We start from the raw sequence: 24,484 nt of genomic DNA on the forward strand, positions 1-24,484 counted from the left end.
TGAAGAGTTCATGGTGCCCGTTCACCACTCCCCGAGGCACTGAAGTACCTCGGCTCTAGACCCTCTCAGCCTCATGGCGAGACCCTGGGGGAAACAGAACACATCGGGGCAACCGTCAAGCTAGTGATGAGCGGCATAGGCCATATTTTCTAATTCATGATATTTCGTGAATATATGGATGAATATTCGTTTTAATTTCACGAAATTCGCTATGTTCGTTCTTTTTTTTTTTCATGTGAAAATTTGGAATGAAATTCGCATTTTATCTTTCACCTAAAAGAAGGGAGGGATCAATGTCCTCTGACTAGAAGTGGCGATATTCACAAATATTTGCATATTCGCAATTATTTGCATATATCCACATGTTCGCAAAAAAAAACGAATATTCGTCATTCCGTATATATATATATATATATATATATATCACTATATTCAAAATATTTGTGAAATCGCAAAGTGCAGATATTCGCGTAAAAAATTTACAGTTCGAATATTCGCGCTCAACACTAGTTACCACCAAAATCAGTGCGTTCAGCCAACATTCATCTAATGCTTATGGCAACTTTAGCTAAACTCATGAGTAGCCGGGACATAATAGTAATAATTAAGCAAACGAAAGAGAGTAACGGAAGGCACTCACGGTTATGATGTCGTGCAAACTTCTTTATTCGGGTCCAGGACACTTGTTTAACCTGACCCGGCATCCCGCTGTTGGAGTTTTTATGCACCCTGAATAAAGAATTCCGTTCCGTTACTCTCTTTCTTTTGCTTAAATCTTATCTACGCTACAGAGAAAGAGCACCACCGATAAGTGTTTCACTGCCCTCATAGTCTGGACTGTGATGTTGCATGGAGTCTAATGCGATTTAGTCAGTGCCGATCACTGTATCCATTTGGTTATAATAATTAGGGATTGATCGATTATCGGTTTTCTAAGTTATCGGTATCGGCAATTACCTTGCCGATAATGCCGATAATGCGGGCACTTTAAATCAATGAACTGCAGCGGCTTTTGCAGGGCCAGAGACCACCGCCACCACCCGCTTCTCTCCCCCTGCCTGTCCTGAGTCCAACCAACGCTGCTGCCAGAGACTGCCGCCGCCACCCGCTTCTCTCCCCCTGCCTGTCCTGGGGTCCTGAGTCCAACCACCGCCGCTGCCCGATTACCTTCCCCTGCCTATCCTCTGGCCAGAGACCGCCGCCGCCGCCCCATTGCCTCCCCCATCGATGGTTTTATAATAACCTGTTCCTGGGGCCCGTGCTACTTCTGGCTCCTGCGGCATCCTGCGCTGCGCAATGACGAGTGACGTCCTCAATGCACAGTGACAGCTAAGGACGCCGCCGGTGCCAGAAGTAGTGCGGACCCCGGGAACAGGTAATTATAAAACAGGGGATGGGGGAGGCAATGGGGCAGCGTTGGTGGTTGGACTTTGGACCCCAGGACAGGCAGGTGGAGAGAAGCTGGTGGCGGAGGCGGTCTCTGGCCCCGCAAAAGCCGCTGCAGTTCATTGATTTAAAGTGCCCGCTTTAAATCATTGAACTGCATCGGCTTCTGTGGGGGCCAGAAACAGTTTATCAGGGTATACCCGCACTCACACACGCACTCTCATTTTACCAAGGATATTTGGGGGGGGGGGGGTTAAAATGCACGGAATATCGATATAGGTTATCGGCTATCGGCCTGAAAGTTCACAGGTTATCGGCTCTAAAAAATCAATATCGGTCGAACCCTAATAATAATAATAACAATGATAATAAGGGACCACTAACCTCCTACAGGAGCCACGAAGCAGCATGCGACACCGACAGCAGCTCCAGCAATCAGCAGCTCATACTTCCGGCTTGGGTTCTGAAGACATAAGTCACATTATAATGGTCTGTGAACCCCCTCAAAATACCAGGACACCATCTGCGTCTGCAGCCATTGTTCTTAACAAGAAGATCTTCCAGGCCTGGATGCTGATGAGTTTACAGTGAAAACACCCAACTAGAGAAAGGGCGCAGCCATACCCCAGCCCTGACTCCATGTCATAGTCAAGGCAACTTGTGCCCCATGGCCCATGGTTGTATACCAGGATACAGCTCAGCACTTACCTCTTTAGCTCCCACGAGTTTTACCATGAGTCTGCCCAGTAGAGTTGCAAGTATTGTGGTCATATGCACGAAAGGTCCCTGCGAACAGACAGAAGTAAAGTACTCTTACGTCTTTGCTATTCCCACACTAGCTAGGTATTGTTTTTTTACTTTCTTTTGAATACATACCACTTTTCCTAGAAATATTGTGCTCCCAGCTGCCAGCGTGCATGTAACGCCTATTAACTTGGCAATAAAAGTTCGAAAAGTAAAGAATTCAGCCAAGACAACTCCTCGCAAGGTGACCTTAATTTCCGGGATTCCAGACCCTATAATGTAAGATGCCTATGTTTTATTGTATGTCAGTCATTGTATCACCTTGCAGAAGTAGGGCCCGGCTCATAGCTTTGTATATTTGACATTTAAAGTGCAAATGTCATGAACTTGGGGCTATATAACCTACACGCAGCCTTTGTACTGTGTGCAGATTGTGTGTACTGTAGTGTTTTTACCTTAGTTCTCTCTGCTTTTATCACCCCAAAAAACGCTTTTCATAGCAGCCGCACACAGTCGGATAGGCTTGGCCTACATCTTAGCTTATCCCCCATGCGTGCCGCAGCGTGTTATCCTAGCAAGCACTCGCTCCCACCGCCTGCCTCCTCAGTGCGCCTGCGCAGTGCTAGAGGTAGAGAGCACGCTCTCTGCCTCTAGCACTGCACAGGAGCATTGAGGAGGCAGGCAGCGGGAGTGGGCGTTTGCCAGGATAACATGCTGCGCGCGCTCTCTGCCTCTAGCACTGCACAGGGGCACTGTGGAGGCAGGCTGCGGGAGTGGACGTTTGCCAGGATAACACGCTGCTGCGTGCTCTCTGCCTCTAGCACCGCACAGGAAAACTGAGGAGGCATGCGGCAGGAGCGAGCACTTGCCAGGACAACATGCTGCGGTGCACTCTCTGCCTCTAGCACTGCTCAGGCGCACTGAGGAGGCAGGCTGTGGGAGCGAGCACTTGCCAGGATAACACGCTGAGGCGCGCTCTCTGCCTCTAACACCACGCAGGTGCACTGAGGAGGCAGGAGGCGGGAGCGAGTGCTTGCCGGGATAACACGCTGCAACACGCTCTCTGCCTCTAGCACTGCGCAGGTGCACTGAGGAGGCAGGCGGCGGGAGCGAGCACTTGCCAGGATAACACGCTGCGGCGTGGTCTCTGCCTCTAGCACTAAGCAGACGCACTGAGGAGGCAGGTGGCGGGAGCGAGTGCTAGCCAGGATAACACGCTGCAGCACGCTCTCTGAGACACTGAGGAGGCAGGCGGCGGGAGCGAGCACTTGCCAGGATAGCACGCTGTGGTGCACTCTTTGCCTCTAGCACTGTGCAAGCGCAATGAGGAGACAGGCAGCGTGAGTGAGTGCTTGCAAGGATAACACGCTGTGGCATGCTCTCTACCTCTAACACTATGCAGGCACACTGAGGAGGCAGGCGGCGGAAGCGAGCGCTAGCCAGGATAACACACTGCAGCTTCACTCTCTGCCTCTAGCACTATGCAGGCGCACTGAGGAGGCAGGCGGCGGAAGCTAGCGCTTGCCAGGATAACACGCTGCGGCGCGCACGGGGGATAAGCTAAGATGCGCATGCGCTGGGACCTGTTTGTCAATCAAACATCGGTCCCAGCACTGACGTACAGGATATAGGCGTGTCGGTGGCGGGGCATAGCAAACCTTGCGCCATGCCTATCCGACTGTGTGCGGCTGTTATAAAAAACATTTTTTGGGGTGATAAAGGCAGAGAGAACTAAGGTAAAAACACTACAGTATACACAATCTGCACAAAGTACAAAGGCCGCGTGCAGGTTGTATAGCTCCAAGGTCATGACAGTTGCGCTTTAATCACTTACCTGCAGCTTGCGGGGCAATATATTTGGCAACGCCTGCTGATACAGACATAAGCAGAGTGTGGTACAGCACCCAGGAGAAATACTGTAGATATCTGTACTGGTCTAGAGCATCATACGTCCACAGGTTGACTGCAGAAGTAAGAAGGACTGGTGTTAGATGGGGTAAGGGAAATGTGATATCAATCACATTATGCTCATGTGACCTCCTATATCAGGTAGAAGTATCTATAAAAATGTACACAGTAGTGTAATATGGATCTGTATACATAAAGCCACCCATACACGAGTGTGAACATGGGATCCCAACGATCTTCCCATAAACATGTACTTCTAGCAATGGATGGTCTCTTGTCATTCTACTGTTACAAGTTTTAGTATTACCCACCTCGCTGTAATTTGGCAATGGTCACATCTAGGCCAAAGCTGATGGTTGCCATACTGATTCCCAACAAGAAGAGGAAGATCCAATCTTCTCCAAGACGCTGAAGCACGATCCGCAGGGTCCTACCCACAGCTAAAATACAAAGATCATGAGATCATTTTGACGACCAGTATAACAATAATCAACACCAATCTGTTATGGCAATATAAGGGGGGAGATTCATGGCGCCTGTAGTACGATTCTCAATCATGGCTTTCTTTTCTCATATTGCTCCCATAAGATGAAAAATCTCCCCAAAAATAGAAGATTTTATAATAATATACAGATAATGACACTAGAGAATGGTGTAGAATAGTACTTATGACCATTGTTTGCGGACTTAGTGAAGAACATACCACCAGCTGCAGTTCTCCGAGAAGCATAGACTTCTTCATGAAGGTGAGGCCTGGGCTCCCTGGAGAATCTACCATCGACTGCGCGCCTCTTTGAGACTTGGTTCTCTCTTTAGAAAACTAGGTTCCACCATAAAGGTGCAGTGGCAGGGAGGAGAAGACTCTCGGCACTGGAGTATAGGTTAGTTGGGATAACTCTGGGAGTAGTAAATGAGATGGTCCATATATGGCTATATCAGAGGGTGCATTTTTCAGAAAACAAAGTCCAAATATAGTGTATGGAGGAATGAGAAGGCAGAGCACTCACCCTTGGTTCAGCAAACGTGGAGGGACTTTATTAGGACATCAAAGTGCAGTTACATCACACAGGAAAAACAAAAAAGACGCAGCTCCAGGAGCTGCGGGAGGAGCGTCAATGGCCCCGTTTCGCAGTCAAACACGCCGATTGGTCATGCCTAGGCGTGACCAAGCGGTGTGTTTGACCGCGAAATGGGGCCGTTGCAGCTCCTCCCGCAGCTCCCGGAGCTGCTTCTTTTCGTTTTTCCCGACTTTCCTAATAAAGTCCCTCCACGTTTGCTGAACCCAAGGGTGAGTGTTTTGCCTTCTCATTCCTCCATACACCACCATGAAGGTGAGTTCTGGCATGGCTGGAGAACATACTGCTGGAAACTTCTCTGATTCTTGGTTTCCTCTTCAGAAGGATAAGCTCCTCCATGAAGGTGAGGTCCAGGCTCAGTGGAGAACATACCATCGGCTGCAGACATTCCTGAGTCTTGGTTCCCACATCAGAAGGGTGGGCACCTCCATTAAATTAGTTCTGAGTCCAGTGGAGAACATACCATCGGCTGCAGACATTCCTGAGTCTTGGTTCCCACATCAGATATGAAGTCACATACAAATGGCAGGAAACTTCATCTGCTGACAACGTTCCCTTTGGTCCGAATATTAGAAATGGCCAAAAATTGAACATTTGTTTTGAAACTTTCTCTTCCATTGGAAACACAATACAATTTAGTAACAATACTGGTAAACAAAATGCTGGTCATGATAAAAACAAACTCTGCTTCCGCGTAGAGTGTAGAAGCTACAGTATATTTGGTATCTGAAAAGCGTTTTCTGGAGAAGTCCTAGGAAACAGGCAAGTCCCAGGAAAACTGAATATAATTCACAAGAAATCATTAAAGTAAGGCCGGGTTCACACCACCTGTCTGCAATACAGTTCCCGTATCAGGTTTTTGATTTTTTTAAAACCTCAAAACCGGACTAAACTGTAAGAAAACGTGTGTACAAATTTTAATCCGTGTACGATTTGAAAAATTATTTCCGGTTGCATCCGTTTTTTAAGAAAAAAAAATGTATACGTTCTTAGCTTTTCATTCCACTATGAATAAAGTTTCACTTGTTTGATTGAAATTCCAAGAAAAAAACTGTGCAAAGTCAAAAACGGTATGGTGAAAACCGGATGGAACCACACACACATACGGTTCTGTACGGATCCCATTGCCTCCCATGTAAAAAAAAAAAAAAAACTTATACGGTTTAATATGGTTTTTCACCCGGACCAAAAAAACGTGGTAGACTACAGTTTTGGGTATTGGAAAAAAACTGACAAAACGGTACAGACATTTAATGTAGAGATGGTACAAGGTAAGTTAAGTAATATAAATGTAAGCAAATCTCCAGGGCCGGATGGACTAAACCCAAGAGTTCTTAGAGAGATAAGTTCAGTAATATCTGTACCCTTGTTCATGATATTTAGAGATTCTCTGGTGTCTGGTATTGTGCCAAGGGACTGGCGCGAGGCGAATGTGGTGCCAATCTTCAAAAAGGGCTCTAGGTCTTCCCCAGGAAACTATAGACCGGTAAGTCTAACGTGCATTGTGGGTAAATTGTTTGAAGGACTTAAGGGATTAGATACAGGAATACATAGGGGATAATAGTATTATAAGTGATAGCCAGCATGGGTTTACTAAGGATAGAAGTTGTCAAACCAATCTAATCTGCTTTTATGAAGAGGTGAGTAGAAGCCTTGACAGAGGAATGGCTGTGTATATAGAGGGGGGGCTGTATATATAGAGGGGGTCTGTGTATATAGAGGGGGGGCTGTGGATATAGAGGGGGGCTGTGTATATAGAGGGGGGCTGTGGATATAGAGGGGGGCTGTGGATATAGAGGAATGGCTGTGTATATAGAGGGAGGCTGTGTATATAGAGGGGGGCTGTGTATATAGAGGGGGGCTGTGTATATAGAGGGGGGCTGTGTATACTAATAACCTGCATGCATCGTATGTCTTAGGGGGGATTAAACTGGCAGAGTCACTGGTAGAGAAGGATCTGGGTGACTTGTAGATCACAGACTACAGAATAGCACAATGTCAGGCTGCTGCTTCCAAGGCCGGCAGGATATTGTCATGTATAAAAAGAGGCCTGGACTCCAGGGACAGGGACATAATACTCCCCCTTTATAAAGCATTGGTACGGCCTCACCTGGAATATGCTGGTCAGTTTTGGTCGCCTGTACATAAAAGGGACACAGCGGAGTTGGAAAGGGTGCAGAGACGCGCGACTAAACTAATATGGGGCATGGAACATCTTAGCTATGAGGAGCCATTAAAGGAGTTACAATTGTTTAGTCTTGAAATTAGACATTTAAGGGGGGATATGATAAACGTATATAAGTATATTAATGGCCCATACAAAAAATATGGAGAAAAACTGTTCCAGGTTAAACCCCCCCCCCCAAAGGCGAGGGGGCACTCCCTCCGTCTGGAGAAGAAAAAGTTTAGTCTCAAGGGGCGACACGCCTTCTTTACCATGAGAACTGTGAACTTATGGAACAGTCTACCTCAGGAACTGGTCACAGCAGGAAAAATTTACAGCTTTAAAACAGGATTAGGTACATTCCTGGAACAAAATAACATTAATGCTTATGAAGAAATATAAAATCCCATCCCTTCCCCAATATCGCGCCACACCCCTACCCCTTAATTCCCTGGCTGAACTTGATGGACATATGTCTTTTTTCGACCGTACTAACTATGTTAACCAGATGCATCTGTTACGCCGAGCGCTCCGGGTTCCCGCTCCTCCCCGGAGCGCTCGCTACACTCTCGCTCCCGCAGCACCCCGGTCAGATCCACTGACCGGGTGCGCTGCGATACCGCCTCCAGCCGGGATGCGATTCGCGATGCGGGTGGCGCCCGCTCGCGATGCGCACCCCGGCTCCCGTACCTGACTCGCTCTCCGTCGGTCCTGTCCCGGCGCGCGCGGCCCTGCTCCCTAGGGCGCGCGCGCGCCGGGTCTCTGCGATTTAAAGGGCCACTGCGCCGCTGATTGGCGCAGTGGTTCTAATCAGTGTGTTCACCTGTGCACTCCCTATGTATACCTCACTTCCCCTGCACTCCCTCGCCGGATCTTGTTGCCATTGTGCCAGTGAAAGCGTTCCCTTGTGTGTTCCTAGCCTGTGTTCCAGACCTCCTGCCGTTGCCCCTGACTACGATCCTTGCTGCCTGCCCCGACCTTCTGCTACGTCCGACCTTGCTTCTGTCTACTCCCTTGTACCGCGCCTATCTTCAGCAGTCAGAGAGGTTGAGCCGTTGCTAGTGGATACGACCTGGTCACTACCGCCGCAGCAAGACCATCCCGCTTTGCGGCGGGCTCTGGTGAATACCAGTAGTGACTTAGAACCGGTCCACTAGCACGGTCCACGCCAATCCCTCTCTGGCACAGAGGATCCACCTCCTGCCAGCCGGAATCGTGACAGTAGATCCGGCCCAGTAGATCCGGCCATGGATCCCGCTGAAGTTCCTCTGCCAGTTGTCGCCGACCTCACCACGGTGGTCGCCCAGCAGTCACAACAGATAGCGCAACAAGGCCACCAGCTGTCTCAACTGACCGTGATGCTACAGCAGCTACTACCACAGCTTCAGCAATCATCTCCTCCGCCAGCTCCTGCACCTCCTCCGCAGCGAGTGGCCGCCTCAGGCCTACGACTATCCTTGCCGGATAAATTTGATGGGGACTCTAAGTTTTGCCGTGGCTTTCTTTCACAATGTTCCCTGCACTTGGAGATGATGTCGGACCAGTTTCCTACTGAAAGGTCTAAGGTGGCTTTCGTAGTCAGCCTTCTGTCTGGAAAAGCTCTGTCATGGGCCACACCACTCTGGGACCGCAATGACCCCGTCACTGCCTCTGTACACTCCTTCTTCTCGGAAATTCGAAGTGTCTTTGAGGAACCTGCCCGAGCCTCTTCTGCTGAGACTGCCCTGCTGAACCTGGTCCAGGGTAATTCTTCCGTTGGCGAGTACGCCGTGCAATTCCGTACTCTTGCTTCAGAACTTTCCTGGAATAATGAGGCCCTCTGCGCGACCTTTAAAAAAGGCCTATCCAGCAACATTAAAGATGTTCTGGCCGCACGAGAAATTCCTGCTAACCTACATGAACTCATTCATCTAGCCACTCGCATTGACATGCGTTTTTCCGAAAGGCGTCAGGAGCTCCGCCAGGATATGGACTTTGTTCGCACGAGGCGTTTTTTCTCCCCGGCTCCTCTCTCCTCTGGTCCTCTGCAATCCGTTCCTGTGCCTTCCGCCGTGGAGGCTATGCAAGTTGACCGGTCTCGCCTGACACCTCAAGAGAGGACACGACGCCGCATGGAGAATCTCTGCCTGTACTGTGCCGGTACCGAACACTTCCTGAAGGATTGTCCTATCCGTCCTCCCCGCCTGGAAAGACGTACGCTGACTCCGCACAAAGGTGAAACAGTCCTTGACGTCAACTCTGCTTCTCCACGTCTTACTGTGCCTGTGCGGATATCTGCCTCTACCTTCTCCTTCTCCACTAAGGCCTTCTTGGACTCCGGATCTGCAGGAAACTTTATTTTGGCCTCTCTCATCAACAGGTTCAACATCCCAGTGACCAGTCTCGCCAGACCTCTCTACATCAATTGCGTTAACAATGAAAGATTGGACTGTGCCGTGCGTTACCGCACGGAACCCCTCCTAATGTGCATCGGACCTCACCACGAAAAAATTGAGTTTTTGGTCCTCTCCAATTGCACTTCCGAAATTCTCCTTGGACTACCCTGGCTTCAACACCATTCCCCAACCCTGGATTGGTCCACAGGGGAGATCAAGAGTTGGGGTCCCTCTTGTTTCAAGGACTGCCTTAAACCGGTTACCAGTACTCCTTGCCGTGACCCTGTGGTTCCCCCTGTAACCGGTCTCCCTAAGGCCTATATGGACTTTGCGGATGTTTTTTGCAAAAAACAAGCTGAGACTCTACCTCCTCACAGGCCTTATGACTGTCCTATTGACCTCCTCCCGGGCACTACTCCACCCCGGGGCAGAATTTATTCTCTCTCTGCCCCAGAGACTCTTGCTATGTCTGAGTACATCCAGGAAAATTTAAAAAAGGGCTTTATCCGCAAATCCTCCTCTCCTGCCGGAGCCGGATTTTTCTTTGTGTCCAAAAAAGATGGCTCCCTACGTCCTTGCATTGACTACCGCGGTCTTAATAAAATCACGGTAAAGAACCGCTACCCTCTACCTCTTATCTCTGAACTCTTTGATCGCCTCCAAGGTGCCCACATCTTTACCAAACTGGACTTAAGAGGTGCTTATAATCTCATCCGCATCAGAGAGGGGGATGAATGGAAAACGGCATTTAACACTAGAGATGGACACTTTGAGTATCTGGTCATGCCCTTTGGCCTGTGCAACGCCCCTGCCGTCTTCCAAGACTTTGTTAATGAAATTTTTCGTGATCTCTTATATTCCTGTGTTGTTGTGTATCTGGACGATATCCTGATTTTTTCTGCCAACCTAGAAGAACACCGCCAGCATGTCCGCATGGTTCTTCAGAGACTTCGTGACAATCGACTTTATGCCAAAATGGAGAAATGTCTGTTTGAATGTCAATCTCTTCCTTTCCTAGGATACTTGGTCTCTGGCCAGGGACTACAAATGGATCCAGACAAACTCTCTGCCGTCTTAGATTGGCCACGCCCCTCCGGACTCCGTGCTATCCAACGTTTTTTGGGGTTCGCCAATTATTACAGACAATTTATTCCACATTTTTCCACCATTGTGGCTCCTATCGTGGCTTTAACCAAAAAGAATGCCAATCCTAAGTCATGGCCTCCTCAAGCGGAAGACGCCTTTAAACAGTCTGCCTTTTCTTCAGCTCCCGTGCTCTCCAGACCTGACCCATCTAAACCCTTCCTATTGGAGGTTGATGCCTCCTCAGTAGGAGCTGGAGCGGTCCTTCTACAAAAAAATTCTTCCGGGCATGCTGTTACTTGTGGTTTTTTTTCTAAGACCTTCTCTCCGGCGGAGAGGAACTACTCCATCGGGGATCGAGAGCTACTAGCCATTAAATTAGCACTTGAGGAATGGAGGCATCTGCTGGAGGGATCAAGATTTCCAGTTATTATTTACACCGATCACAAGAACCTCTCCTATCTCCAGTCTGCCCAACGGCTGAATCCTCGCCAGGCCAGGTGGTCTCTGTTCTTTGCCCGATTTAATTTTGAAATTCACTTTCGGCCTGCCGATAAGAACATTAGGGCCGATGCTCTCTCTCGTTCCTCGGATGCCTCGGAAGTGGAGCTCTCTCCGCAACACATCATTCCTCCTGACTGCCTGATCTCCACTTCTCCAGCCTCCATCAGGCAAACTCCTCCAGGGAAGACCTTCGTCTCTCCACGCCAACGCCTCGGAATCCTCAAATGGGGTCACTCCTCCCATCTCGCAGGTCATGCGGGCATCAAGAAATCCGTGCAACTCATCTCTCGTTTCTATTGGTGGCCGACTCTGGAGACGGATGTTGTGGATTTTGTGCGAGCCTGCACTGTCTGTGCCCGGGATAAGACTCCTCGCCAGAAGCCCGCTGGTCTTCTTCATCCTCTGCCTGTTCCCGAACAGCCTTGGTCTCTGATTGGTATGGACTTTATTACAGACTTACCCTCATCCCGTGGCAACACTGTTGTTTGGGTGGTCGTTGATCGATTCTCCAAGATGGCACATTTCATCCCTCTTCCTGGTCTTCCTTCAGCGCCTCAGTTGGCAAAACAATTTTTTGTACACATTTTTCGTCTTCACGGGTTGCCCACGCAGATCGTCTCGGACAGAGGCGTCCAATTCGTGTCAAAATTCTGGAGGGCTCTCTGTAAACAACTCAAGATTAAATTAAACTTTTCTTCTGCTTATCATCCTCAATCCAATGGGCAAGTAGAAAGAATTAACCAGGTCCTGGGTGATTATTTACGGCATTTTGTTTCCTCCCGCCAGGATGACTGGGCAGATCTTCTACCATGGGCCGAATTCTCGTATAACTTCAGAGTTTCTGAATCTTCTTCCAAATCCCCATTTTTCGTGGTGTACGGCCGTCACCCTCTTCCCCCCCTCCCTACTCCCTTGCCCTCTGGTGTACCCGCTGTGGATGAAATATCTCGTGATCTTTCCACCATATGGAAAGAGACCCAAAATTCTCTCTTACAGGCTTCATCACGCATGAAGAAGTTTGCTGATAAGAAAAGAAGAGCTCCCCCCATTTTTTCTCCCGGAGACAAGGTATGGCTCTCCGCTAAATATGTCCGCTTCCGTGTTCCCAGCTACAAATTGGGACCACGCTATCTTGGTCCTTTCAAAATTTTGTGCCAGATTAATCCTGTCTCTTATAAACTTCTTCTCCCTCCTTCTCTTCGTATTCCTAATGCCTTTCACGTTTCTCTTCTTAAACCACTCATCATCAACCGTTTCTCTCCTAAACTTATCTCTCCCACTCCTGTCTCCGGTTCTTCAGACATCTTTCCCGTAAAGGAGATACTGGCTTCCAAAAAGGTCAGAGGAAAAACCTTCTTTTTGGTTGACTGGGAGGGCTGTGGTCCTGAAGAGAGATCCTGGGAACCTGAGGACAATATCCTAGATAAAAATCTGGTCCTCAGGTTCTCAGGCTCCAAGAAGAGGGGGAGACCCAAGGGGGGGGGTACTGTTACGCCGAGCGCTCCGGGTTCCCGCTCCTCCCCGGAGCGCTCGCTACACTCTCGCTCCCGCAGCACCCCGGTCAGATCCACTGACCGGGTGCGCTGCGATACCGCCTCCAGCCGGGATGCGATTCGCGATGCGGGTGGCGCCCGCTCGCGATGCGCACCCCGGATCCCGTACCTGACTCGCTCTCCGTCGGTCCTGTCCCGGCGCGCGGCCCCGCTCCCTAGGGCGCGCGCGCGCCGGGTCTCTGCGATTTAAAGGGCCACTGCGCCGCTGATTGGCGCAGTGGTTCTAATCAGTGTGTTCACCTGTGCACTCCCTATGTATACCTCACTTCCCCTGCACTCCCTCGCCGGATCTTGTTGCCATTGTGCCAGTGAAAGCGTTCCCTTGTGTGTTCCTAGCCTGTGTTCCAGACCTCCTGCCGTTGCCCCTGACTACGATCCTTGCTGCCTGCCCCGACCTTCTGCTACGTCCGACCTTGCTTCTGTCTACTCCCTTGTACCGCGCCTATCTTCAGCAGTCAGAGAGGTTGAGCCGTTGCTAGTGGATACGACCTGGTCACTACCGCCGCAGCAAGACCATCCCGCTTTGCGGCGGGCTCTGGTGAATACCAGTAGTGACTTAGAACCGGTCCACTAGCACGGTCCACGCCAATCCCTCTCTGGCACAGAGGATCCACCTCCTGCCAGCCGGCATCGTGACAGCATCTTTTGGCGTACGGTTTTCAATGGAGAGTCAATGCATATGATTTTCAATACGGTTCCGTACGGTTTTCAAATTGAAAATGTATATGGGAACTGTATTACAAAAACGTGGTGTGAACCCGGCCTGATGTCTGTTAGAAGAAATCCAGTGTTGGTATCTGCTCTTAACGTCCGGAAACCACTGTAACTCATGCGTTCAATCCCAAGAAGTCAGGAGTGGTCTTCATGGAGATGCCATCCATCTAAAGAGGGAAACAAGACTCAGTGAGGTCTGCAGCAGATGACATGTTCTCCACTGAGCCCAGAGGTCACTTCTTGGAGGAGACCATCCTTCTGATGAGGAAACCAATACCCGAGCAGGTCTGCAGCCGATTGCATGTTCTCCATTGAGATAGAGCTCACTTCTTGGAGGAGACCATCCTTCTGATGAGGAAACCAATACCCGAGCAGGTCTGCAGCCGATGGCATGTTCTCCATTGAGATAGAGCTCACTTCTTGGAGGAGACCATCCTTCTGGAAAGGAAACCAAGACTCACAGAGGCCTGCAGCCAACAATATGTTCTTCACTGAGCCCAGAACTTACTTCTTGGAGGAGACCATCCTTCTGATGAGGAAAACAATACTTGGCAGGTCTGCAGCCAACAGTATGTTCTCCACTGAGCCCAGAACTCACTTCTTGGAGGAGCCCATCCTTCTGATGAGGAGACCAATACTTGGCAGGTCTGCAGCATATGACAAGTTCTCCATTGAGCCCATTTCATTTCTTGGAGGAGACCATCCTTCTGATGAGGAGACCAATACTTGGGCAGGTCTGCAGCTGATGACATGTTCTCCATTGAGCCAGAGCTCACTTCTTGGAGGAGCCCATCCTTCTGATGAGGAAACCAATACCCGGGCAGGTCTGCAGCTGATGACATGTTCTCCACTGAGCCCAGAACTCACTTCTTGGAGGAGACCATCCTTCTGATGAGGAAATCAATACTTGGCAGGTCTGCAGCTGATGGGCCGATGGCATGTTCTCCACTGAACTTTTTGGAGGAGCCCATCCTTCTGATGAGGAGACCAATACCCGGGAGGGTCTGCAGCAGATGACATGTTCTCCATTGAGCCCAGTTTATTTAATGGAGGAGCCCATCCTTCTGATGAGGGAATATTAGTGTCTTCCTGCTTTGATTCCTATATGATGTTGCGTTGCGTTGCCTTGCGGCCCTGGCTTACATGTCTCTTCATTGAAAAAAAAACACCAAGCGCTCCTGTGTGCAGAACCGATTATTAAATAAATGAAGTTGTGATGGTGCTATATACGCTAACCTTCTTAGGTTGTGCAAGGCAAGGCACAACACTCGTCAAGGCAAATCACAATGAAAGGGATTCCGGCTGCTGCAGACTTCCCTAGCTTGGCGTGCAACTGATAGGAGAGATCATACAACGGGTGTTAGAAGTCGATGTCCGCGCTACCAGTAGTAGATGAATTCAGACTTGACCAGGAACGGTAGGAACAACTGGTTTATTAATACACAACGCGTTTCTGGGCTGGGATGGCCCTTTAGTCAGGCGTGCTTATCAGCTACTGAAGTTGAGTTGTTCTTTTCTGTCTACCTGCTCTCTGATGACACCTCTGTCTGTCTCGGGAACTGTCCAGAGTAGAAGAAAATCCCCATAGCAAACCTCTTATGCTCCGGACAGTTCCTGAGATAGACAGAGATGTCAGCAGAGAGCACTGTGGTCAGACAGAAAAGAACAACTCAACTTCAGCAGCTGATAATTATTGGAAGGATTAAGATTATTTTAATAGAAGTAATTTACAAATCTGTTTAATTTTCTCGAGCCAGTTGATCTAAAAAAAATAAAAACATTAAAAAAAGTTTCTTCCTGAAATACCCCTTTAAGATTTTGTAACATCAGCATGTGATGGGTTTGTGTTGTTTTATACAGCTCTTTATGATATGAAGATGACTCTGATCAAGTGACTGGAGGATGAAGCTATAAAATATTTAATAACTCTTTAAATATCTTTATAACACATCCTATGATTACAGAATCCTTCCTTTTATAACACCCATAGTATTTAGTAGGGCAGGACACCTATCTGTGACACAGAATGTTCTTTTTTTTAATTTTACCTAGGATATCCTGTTCACGTAATTCTGTTTTTAACACTTTATTACTATATTGTGACATAGATCTCATTGCTGTCCCTAACAGGATGATCCTAGAACATTTGTGTATTTTGTAACTTTTATAACTTTTTAAAAATTATATCCTATACTATTATTATAAAACATAAAGACCCCACTGGGAAAAGGTGCTTATAAAACTTAAAGGGGTACTCCGGTGAAAGCCTTTTTTTTTTAAATCAACAGGTGGCAGAAAGTTAAACATATTTGTAAATTACTTCTATTAAAAAATCTTAATCCTTCCTGTACTTATATGCTGCTGAATACTACAGAGGAAATTCTTTTCTTTTTGGAATGCTCTCTGATGACATCACGAGCACAGTTCTCTCTGCTGACGTTATTATTATAATAATAATGCTTTATTTATTGTTGTCCTTAGTGGGATTTGAACCCAAGTCCTCAGCACTGCAAGGCAGCAGTGCTAACCACTGAGCCACCATGCTGCCCTTAGCATACATCTGCTATGCATCTGCTATGCATGGTTGCTAAAATGGACAGAGATGTCAGCAGAGAGCACTGTGCTCGTGATGTCATCAGTGTTCCAAAAAGAAAGGAATTTCCTCTGTAGCATTCAGCAGCTAATAAGTACTGGAAGGATTAAGATTTTTTAATAGAAGTAATTCACAAATATGTTTAACTTTCTGCCACCAGTTGATTTAAAAGAAAAAAGGTTTTCACCGGAGTACCACTTTAACTTTTACTATCAATGGTTAAAATTACACCAAAATGAATTATGTGGATAGTAAAATATAGAATTCTACATACATGTACCGTATATATTGGAGTATCAGCCGAGTTTTTCAGCATGATTTTTCGTGCTGAAAACGCCCCCCCCCCCCCCCTCGACTTATACTCGAGGGAACTCTCCGCCTGTCAATCCCTTCTCAGTGGTCTTCAACCTGCGGACCTTCAGATGTTGCAAAATTACAACTCCCAGCCGATGGCTGTTCGGGCATGCTGGGAGTTGTAGTTTTGAAACATCTGGAGGTCCGCAGGTTGAAGACCACTGCGGCCTTCGTCATCATCCAGACCCCCCTTTAGTTTTCTACTCACCTCCCCTCGGTGGGAAGTTAGGGTGAGCTGGTCCGGACCATCTAGGCTGCAGGGACCGTCCGGTGGGGAGGGTTAGTCGTTCCGGCCTGTCCATCTTCACCGGGAGGCCCTCTTCTCCGCTCTGGGACGGCCCCGGGCTAGTGACGTTGCCTTGACGACAACGCACAGGGACGTTCATGCGCAGGGACGTCCCTGTGCGTCGTCGTCAAGGCAACATCATTAGTCCGGGGCCGGGCCGGAGCGGAGAAGAGGGCCTCCCGGTGAAGATGGACAGTCCGGAACGTCTAACCCTCCCCACCGGACGGTCCCTGCAGCATAGATGGTCCGGACCAGCTCACCCTTCCTTCCCACCGAGGGGAGGTGAGCAGAAAACTAAAGGGGGGTCTGGATGATGACAAAGGCCGCAGTGGTCTTCAACCTACGGACCTCCAGATGTTTCAAAACTACAACTTCCAGCATGCCCGGACAGCAGATGCCTGTCCGGGCATTCTGGGAGTTGTACTTTTGCAACATCTGGAGGTCCACAGGTTGAAGACCACTGATGAAGGGATTGACAGTAGACAGGCGGTGATGATGAAGGGGGGGGGATGATGACGGGGGTGATAATGATAGGGGGATGATGACAGGGGTCTGGATGATGACAGGGTGATAATGATAGGGGGATGATGACAGGGGTCTGGATGATGACAGGGTGATAATGATAGGGGGATGATGACAGGGGTCTGGATGATGACAGTGTGATGATGAAGAGGGGGGGATGATGACAGTGTGATGATGACGGGGGTCTGGATGATGACAGGGTGATGATGACGGGGGTCCGGATGATGACAGGGTGATGATGACGGGGGTCCGGATGATGACAGGGTGATGATGACGGGGGTCCGGATGATGACAGGGTGATGATGACGGGGGTCTGGATGATGACAGTGTGATGATGAAGAGGGGGGGATGATGACAGTGTGATGATGACGGGGGTCTGGATGATGACAGGGTAATGATGACGGGGGTCCGGATGATGACAGGGTGATGATGACGGGGGTCCGGATGATGACAGGGTGATGATGACGGGGGTCTGGTTGATGACAGGGTGATGATGACGGGGGTCTGGATGATGACAGGGTGATGATGAAGAGGGGGGATGATGACAGGGTGATGATGACGGGGGTCTGAATGATGACAGGGTGATGATGACGGGGTCTGGATGATGACGGGGGATGATGACAGGGGTCTGGATGATGACGGGGGGATGATGACGGGGGTCTGGATGATGACATGGGGGGGGGATGATGTATTTCCCAACCTAGGCTTATAGTCAAGTCAATAACTTTTCCTGGGTTTTTGGCGTGAAATCAGGGGCCTCGGCTTATATTCGGGTCGGCTTATACTTGAGTATATATGGTACAAATAAACAGTCCACCTATGAAATGGTAGCTGCAAATGGCTCGCAGTCAATGGCCAAAAAAACATGAAATTGAGTAGGGGTCGACCATATATAACAGTTCACCAATTGCATGGATCAACACCAACATGCATTAGTCAAACATAAATCCTACTCCCGACGCGTTTCTGCAAGCGTATAGATGAAATATACACAATGCCTGCTTCCTCAGGGGAAGCATACAGGGACCTGTGTCAAATTGTACAATTTTCATACCCATGTATACCAAAAGATAGAAAAGTCTCAGAATACACTTATGGTCACTATATACTAATGGGCCCCTAGATCAGGCATCATGGTCATAGTAGTGGCGCCACCATGTCAGGAATGTAGACATGAGAAAACCTCCTCAAATTCATTTTGGGTGGATCCGCTTGCTCTGGCCGTGGATCTATTACCTGCCCCTCCAGCATAGCTGCCAACATCAGTTGTTCCAGACCCTGCCGGACATCTCGTCTTCTCCTCCTGCCTTTGGTTCTTGCCGTCCAGGCTGACATTTGCTTTTACCACCTCACTGTGTAGGCTTGGAGACGTGGCCATACTTTCTGGAGAGGGCGCCATCTTGTAACTATCTACGTAAACTCCAAAAACCATCCTTGACCTGCAGTCACCTTCCCAGGCTCCCTGCTCCATGTTCTTCTCTTGCTTTGACCTCTATATTCATTTTTGCCTAGCAGATAAGAACGTTAAAGGGGTACTCCGGCCCTGAGACATCCTATGCCCTGTCCGCCGCTGGGGACCCCCTCAATCTTGTATTCGCCACCCGACCTGTTAGAGCTGCACGCCGCGGTGCCAGCTCATAAACAGCCGGGTGGCGACCACAGGGCCAGAGTATCGTGACGTCATGACACCGCCCCCGTGTGACATCACGCCCCCTCCCATAGACTTGCATTGAGGGGGCGGGGCGTGACGTCACATGGGGCAGAGTCGTGACGTCACGATACTCCATCCCTATGTGACGTCACCCCCGCGCCCGTTATGCAAGTCTATGGGAGGGGGCGTGATGTCACATGGGGCAGAGTCGTGACGTCACGGTACTCCATCCCCATGTGATTTCACCCCGCCCCCCCCTATGGGAGGGGGTGTGACTGCGGTCACGACTCCGCCCCCATGTGACGTCACCCCCGCCCCCTCAATGCAAGTCTATGGGAGGGGGCGTGACGGCCGTCACGCCCCCTCCCATAGACTTGCATTGAGGGGGCAGGGCATGATGTCACATGGGGCAGAGTCATGATGTCACAATACTCCGTCCCCGTGGTCGGGAGTCATAAGACTTGGAGCCTCCAGCGCTTCCTGCAGTGCTCACAGGTGGGTGCAGCATGCTAGATTGTGGGGGTCCCTAATGGCGGTACCGCCACGATCAGACATCTTATCCCCTAGTGTCTTAAAGGGGTACTCCGGTGGAAACCTTTTTTTTTTTTTTTTTTTTTATCAACTGGTGCCAGAAAGTTAAACAGATTTGTGAATCAATTCTATTAAAAAATCTTAATCCTTCCAGTACCTTTTAGGGGCTGTATACTAAAGAGAAATCTAAAAAAAGAAATGCATTTCCTCTGATGTCCTGACCACAGGGCTCTCTGCTGACCTCTGCTGTCCATTTTAGGAACAGTCCAGAACAGGAAAAAATCCCCATAGCAAACATATGCTGCTCTGGACAGTTATGATATAGAATAGAAGATCCAGGACGTGTTTGGCAGCTGCCATGACGACATGAGAATATTACCGATATTACCGGCATGAATGTAATCAATAACAAAAATAATAAGAGTATAACATAAACAAAATGGGGCGAACACATAATATGATGTCACCATTCAAACAGCGCACGGAAAATATGTTACAAGAACCCAAATATAACAATACGAGGCAATGTAAGTACCATAAACAAAGATGGCCGACATACCCCAAAGGCGGCCCGTGATAGCACAAGTAAGATGTATCGGTGGTCAATGTCCCTTTGGGGTCTGGAATGAAAAGGGAAATGGTGGGCATGCAGATGATAACGTTACAGATACCTCATTTCATATTGAGGCCCCTTGGTTCAAGTGTCTTAAAGGGGTACTCCCATGGAAAACTTTTTTTTTTTAATCAACTGGTGCCAGAAAGCTAAACAGATTTGTAAATCACTTCTATTAAAAAAATCTTAATCCCTCCAGTACTTTTTAGGGGCTGTATACTAAAGAGAAATCCAAAAAAGAAATGCCTTTCCTGTGATGTCATGACCACAGTGCTCTCTGCCGACCTCTGATGTCCATTTTAGGAACTGTCCAAAGCAGCATATGTTTGCTATGGGGATTTTTTCCTGTTCTGGACAGTTCCTAAAATGGACAGCAGAGGTCAGCAGAGAGCACTGTGGTCATGACATCACAGGAAAGGCATTTCTTTTTTGGATTTCTCTTTAGTATACAGCCCCTAAAAAGTACGAGCCCCTAAAAAGTAAGGCGATGTGCGGTATTAACCCTTTAGAAGTGGCGGTCAAAGCTGACCGCCGCTTCTAAAGCGAAAGTGACCCGGCTGCTCAGTCGGGCTGTTCGGGACCGCCGCGGTGAAATCGCGGCGTCCCGAACAGCTGACCGGACACCGGGAGGGCCCTTACCTGCCTCCTCGGTGTCCGATCGGTGAATGACTGCTCCGTGCCTGAGATCCAGGCAGGAGCAGTCAAGCGCCGATAACACTGATCACAGGCGTGTTAATACACGTCAGTGATCTGTGTAAAAGATCAGTGTGTGCAGTGTTATAGGTCCCTATGGGATAATAATTGTCACGATGCCGGCTGGCAGGAGGTGGATCCTCTGTGCCAGAGAGGGATTGCCGTGGACCGTGCTAGTGGACCGGTTCTAAGTCACTACTGGTGTTCACCAGAGCCCGCCGCAAAGCGGGATGGTCTTGCTGCGGCGGTAGTGACCAGGTCGTATCCACTAGCAACGGCTCAACCTCTCTGACTGCTGATGATAGGCGAGGTACAAGGGAGTAGACAGAAGCAAGGTCGGACGTAGCAGAAGGTCGGGGCAGGCAGCAAGGATCGTAGTCAGGGGCAACGGCAGGAGGTCTGGAACACAGGCTAGGAACACACAAGGGAATGCTTTCACTAGGCACAAGGGCAACAAGATCCGGCGAGGGAGTGCAGGGGAAGTGAGGTATATATAAGGAGTGCACAGGTGAACACACTAATTAGAACCACTGCGCCAATCAGCGGCGCAGTGGCCCTTTAAATCGTAGAGACCCGGCGCGCGCGCGCCCTAGGGAGCGGGGCCGCGCGCGCCGGGACAGGACCAACGGAGAGCGAGTCAGGTACGGGAGCCGGGGTGCGCATCGCGAGCGGGCGCCACCCGCATCGCGAATCGCATCCCGACTGGAGGCGGTACCGCAGCGCACCCGGTCAGTGGATCTGACCGGGGCGCTGCAGCAACGAGGATGAGGCGAGCGCTCCGGGGAGGAACGGGGACCCGGAGCGCTAGGCGTAACAGTACCCCCCCCCCCCTTGGGTCTCCCCCTCTTCTTGGGGCCAAAGAACCTGAGGACCAAAAACTCAATTTTTTCGTGATGAGGTCCGATGCACATTAGGAGGGGTTCCGTGCGGTAACGCACGGCACAGTCCAATCTTTCATTGTTAACACAATTGATGTAGAGGGGTCTGGCGAGACTGGTCACAGGGACGTTGAACCTGTTGATAAGAGAGGCCAAAAAAAAATTTCCTGCAGATCCGGAATCCAAGAAGGCCATAATAGAGAAGGAGAAGGTAGAGGAAGATATCCGCACAGGCACAGTAAGGCGTGGAGAAGCAGAGTTGACATCAAGAACTGTGTCACCTTTGTGCGGAGTCAGCGTACGTCTTTCCAGGCGGGGAGGACGGATAGGACAATCCTTCAGGAAGTGTTCGGTACCGGCATAGTACAGGCAAAGATTCTCCATGCGGCGTCGTGTCCTCTCTTGAGGTGTCAAGCGAGACCGGTCAACTTGCATAGCCTCCACGGCGGGAGGCACAGGAACGGATTGCAGGGGACCAGAGGAGAGAGGAGCCGGGGAGAAAAAACGCCTCGTGCGAACAAAGTCCATATCCAGGCGGAGCTCCAGACGCCATCCGGAAGAACGCATGTCAATGCGAGTGGCAAGATGAATGAGTTCATGTAGGTTAGCAGGAGTTTCTCGTGCGGCCAGAACATCTTTAATGTTGCTGGATAGGCCTTTTTAAAGGTCGCGCAGAGGACCTCACTATTCCAGGACAACTCGGAAGCAAGAGCACGGAACTGAATGGCGTACTCGCCAACGGAAGAAACACCCTGGGCCAGGTTCAGCAGGGCAGTCTCGGCAGAAGAAGCTCGGGCAGGCTCCTCGAAGACACCACGGACCTCAACGAAGAAGGACTGGACTGTGGCTGTGGCAGGATCATTGCGGTCCCAGAGCGGTGTGGCCCAAGACAAGGCCTTTCCATAAAGGAGACCACGGCAGAGTCTAGAGTCCCCATCAAATTTGTCCGGCAGGGACAAGCAGGGGTTAGGAGCGGACGGACGCTGGGGAGGAGTTGCAGGAGCCGGCGGAGGAGATGGTTGTTCCAGTTGCAGCTGCTGTGTCTGTGACAGCAGCTGCTGTATCTGTGACTTCAGTTGCTGTGTCACGGTGGTCAAGTATGCCAGCTGGTGATTTCGTTGGGTGATCATCGTGGAAATGTCGGCAAGACTTGACAGCGGCACCTCAGCGGAATCCATGGCCGGATCTACTGTCACGATGCCGGCTGGCAGGAGGTGGATCCTCTGTGCCAGAGAGGGATTGGCGTGGACCGTGCTAGTGGACCGGTTCTAAGTCACTACTGGTTTTCACCAGAGCCCGCCGCAAAGCGGGATGGTCTTGCTGCGGCGGTAGTGACCAGGTCGTATCCACTAGCAACGGCTCAACCTCTCTGACTGCTGAAGATAGGCGCGGTACAAGGGAGTAGACAGAAGCAAGGTCGGACGTAGCAGAAGGTCGGGGCAGGCAGCAAGGATCGTAGTCAGGGGCAACGGCAGGAGGTCTGGAACACAGGCTAGGAACACACTAGGAAACGCTTTCACTAGGCACAAGGGCAACAAGATCCGGCGAGGGAGTGCAGGGGAAGTGAGGTATACATAGGGAGTGCACAGGTGAACACACTAATTAGAACCACTGCGCCAATCAGCGGCGCAGTGGCCCTTTAAATCGCAGAGACCCGGCGCGCGCGCCCTAGGGAGCGGGGCCGCGCGCGCCGGGACAGGACCGACGGAGAGCGAGTCAGGTACGGGAGCCGGGGTGCGCATCGCGAGCGGGCGCCACCCGCATCGCGAATCGCATCCCGGCTGGAGGCGGTACCGCAGCGCACCCGGTCAGTGGATCTGACCGGGGCGCTGCAGCAACGAGGATGAGGCGAGCGCTCCGGGGAGGAACGGGGACCCGGAGCGCTCGGCGTAACAATAATGATCAGTGTGTGCAGTGTTATAGGTCCCTATGGGATAATAATGATCAGTATAAGAGATCAGTGTGTGCAGTGTTATAGGTCCCTATGGGATAACAATGACCAGTATAAGAGATCAGTGTGTGCAGTGTTATAGTCTCCTATGGGATAATAATGATCAGTATAAGAGATCAGTGTGTGCAGTGTTATAGTCTCCTATGGGATAATAATGATCAGTATAAGAGATCAGTGTGTGCAGTGTTATAGTCTCCTATGGGATAACAATGAGCAGTATAAGAGATCAGTGTGTGCAGTGTTATAGGTCCCTATGGGATAATAATGATCAGTATAAGAGATCAGTGTGTGCAGTGTTATAGGTCCCTATGGGATAATAATGATCAGTATAAGAGATCAGTGTGTGCAGTGTTATAGGTCCCTATGGGATAACAATGATCAGTATAAGAGATCAGTGTGTGCAGTGTTATAGGTCCCTATGGGATAATAATGATCAGTATAAGAGATCAGTGTGTGCAGTGTTATAGTCTCCTATGGGATAACAATGATCAGTATAAGAGATCAGTGTGTGCAGTGTTATAGGTCCCTATGGGATAATAATTATCAGTATAAGAGATCAGTGTGTGCAGTGTTATAGCCCCCTATGGGATAATAATGATCAGCATAAGAGATCAGTGTGTGCAGTGTTATAGGTCCCTATGGGATAATAATGATCAGTATAAGACATCAGTGTGTGCAGTGTTATAGGTCCCTATGGGATAATAATGATCAGTATAAGAGATCAGTGTGTGCAGTGTTATAGGTCCCTATGGGCTAATAATTATCAGTATAAGAGATCAGTGTGTGCAGTGTTATAGGTCCCTATGGGATAATAATTATCAGTATAAGAGATCAGTGTGTGCAGTGTTATAGGTCCATATGGGATAATAATGATCAGTATAAGAGATCAGTGTGTACAGTGTTAT

General features: G+C 49.5%; 1 protein-coding gene across 1 annotated transcript in view; it reads right to left on the reverse strand.

Annotated features, from left to right (window-relative positions):
• LOC130366644 (chloride channel protein ClC-Kb-like) overlaps nt 1-14,349 on the reverse strand; it is a 38,676-nt gene extending 24,327 nt beyond the window's left edge. The window contains exons 1-6 of the mRNA XM_056568964.1: nt 14,106-14,349; nt 4,350-4,478; nt 3,965-4,093; nt 2,263-2,402; nt 2,095-2,172; nt 1,771-1,849 (exon numbers count right to left, since the gene is read on the reverse strand). Coding sequence (XP_056424939.1) covers nt 1,771-1,849; nt 2,095-2,172; nt 2,263-2,402; nt 3,965-4,093; nt 4,350-4,478; nt 14,106-14,349 — 799 coding nt within the window. The remainder of the gene's footprint in view (nt 1-1,770; nt 1,850-2,094; nt 2,173-2,262; nt 2,403-3,964; nt 4,094-4,349; nt 4,479-14,105) is intronic.
• Between the last annotated feature and the right edge of the window lie 10,135 nt (nt 14,350-24,484).

The sequence above is a fragment of the Hyla sarda genome, chromosome 4 (assembly GCF_029499605.1).
Source record: "Hyla sarda isolate aHylSar1 chromosome 4, aHylSar1.hap1, whole genome shotgun sequence".
In the NCBI taxonomy this organism is placed as follows: domain Eukaryota; kingdom Metazoa; phylum Chordata; class Amphibia; order Anura; family Hylidae; genus Hyla; species Hyla sarda.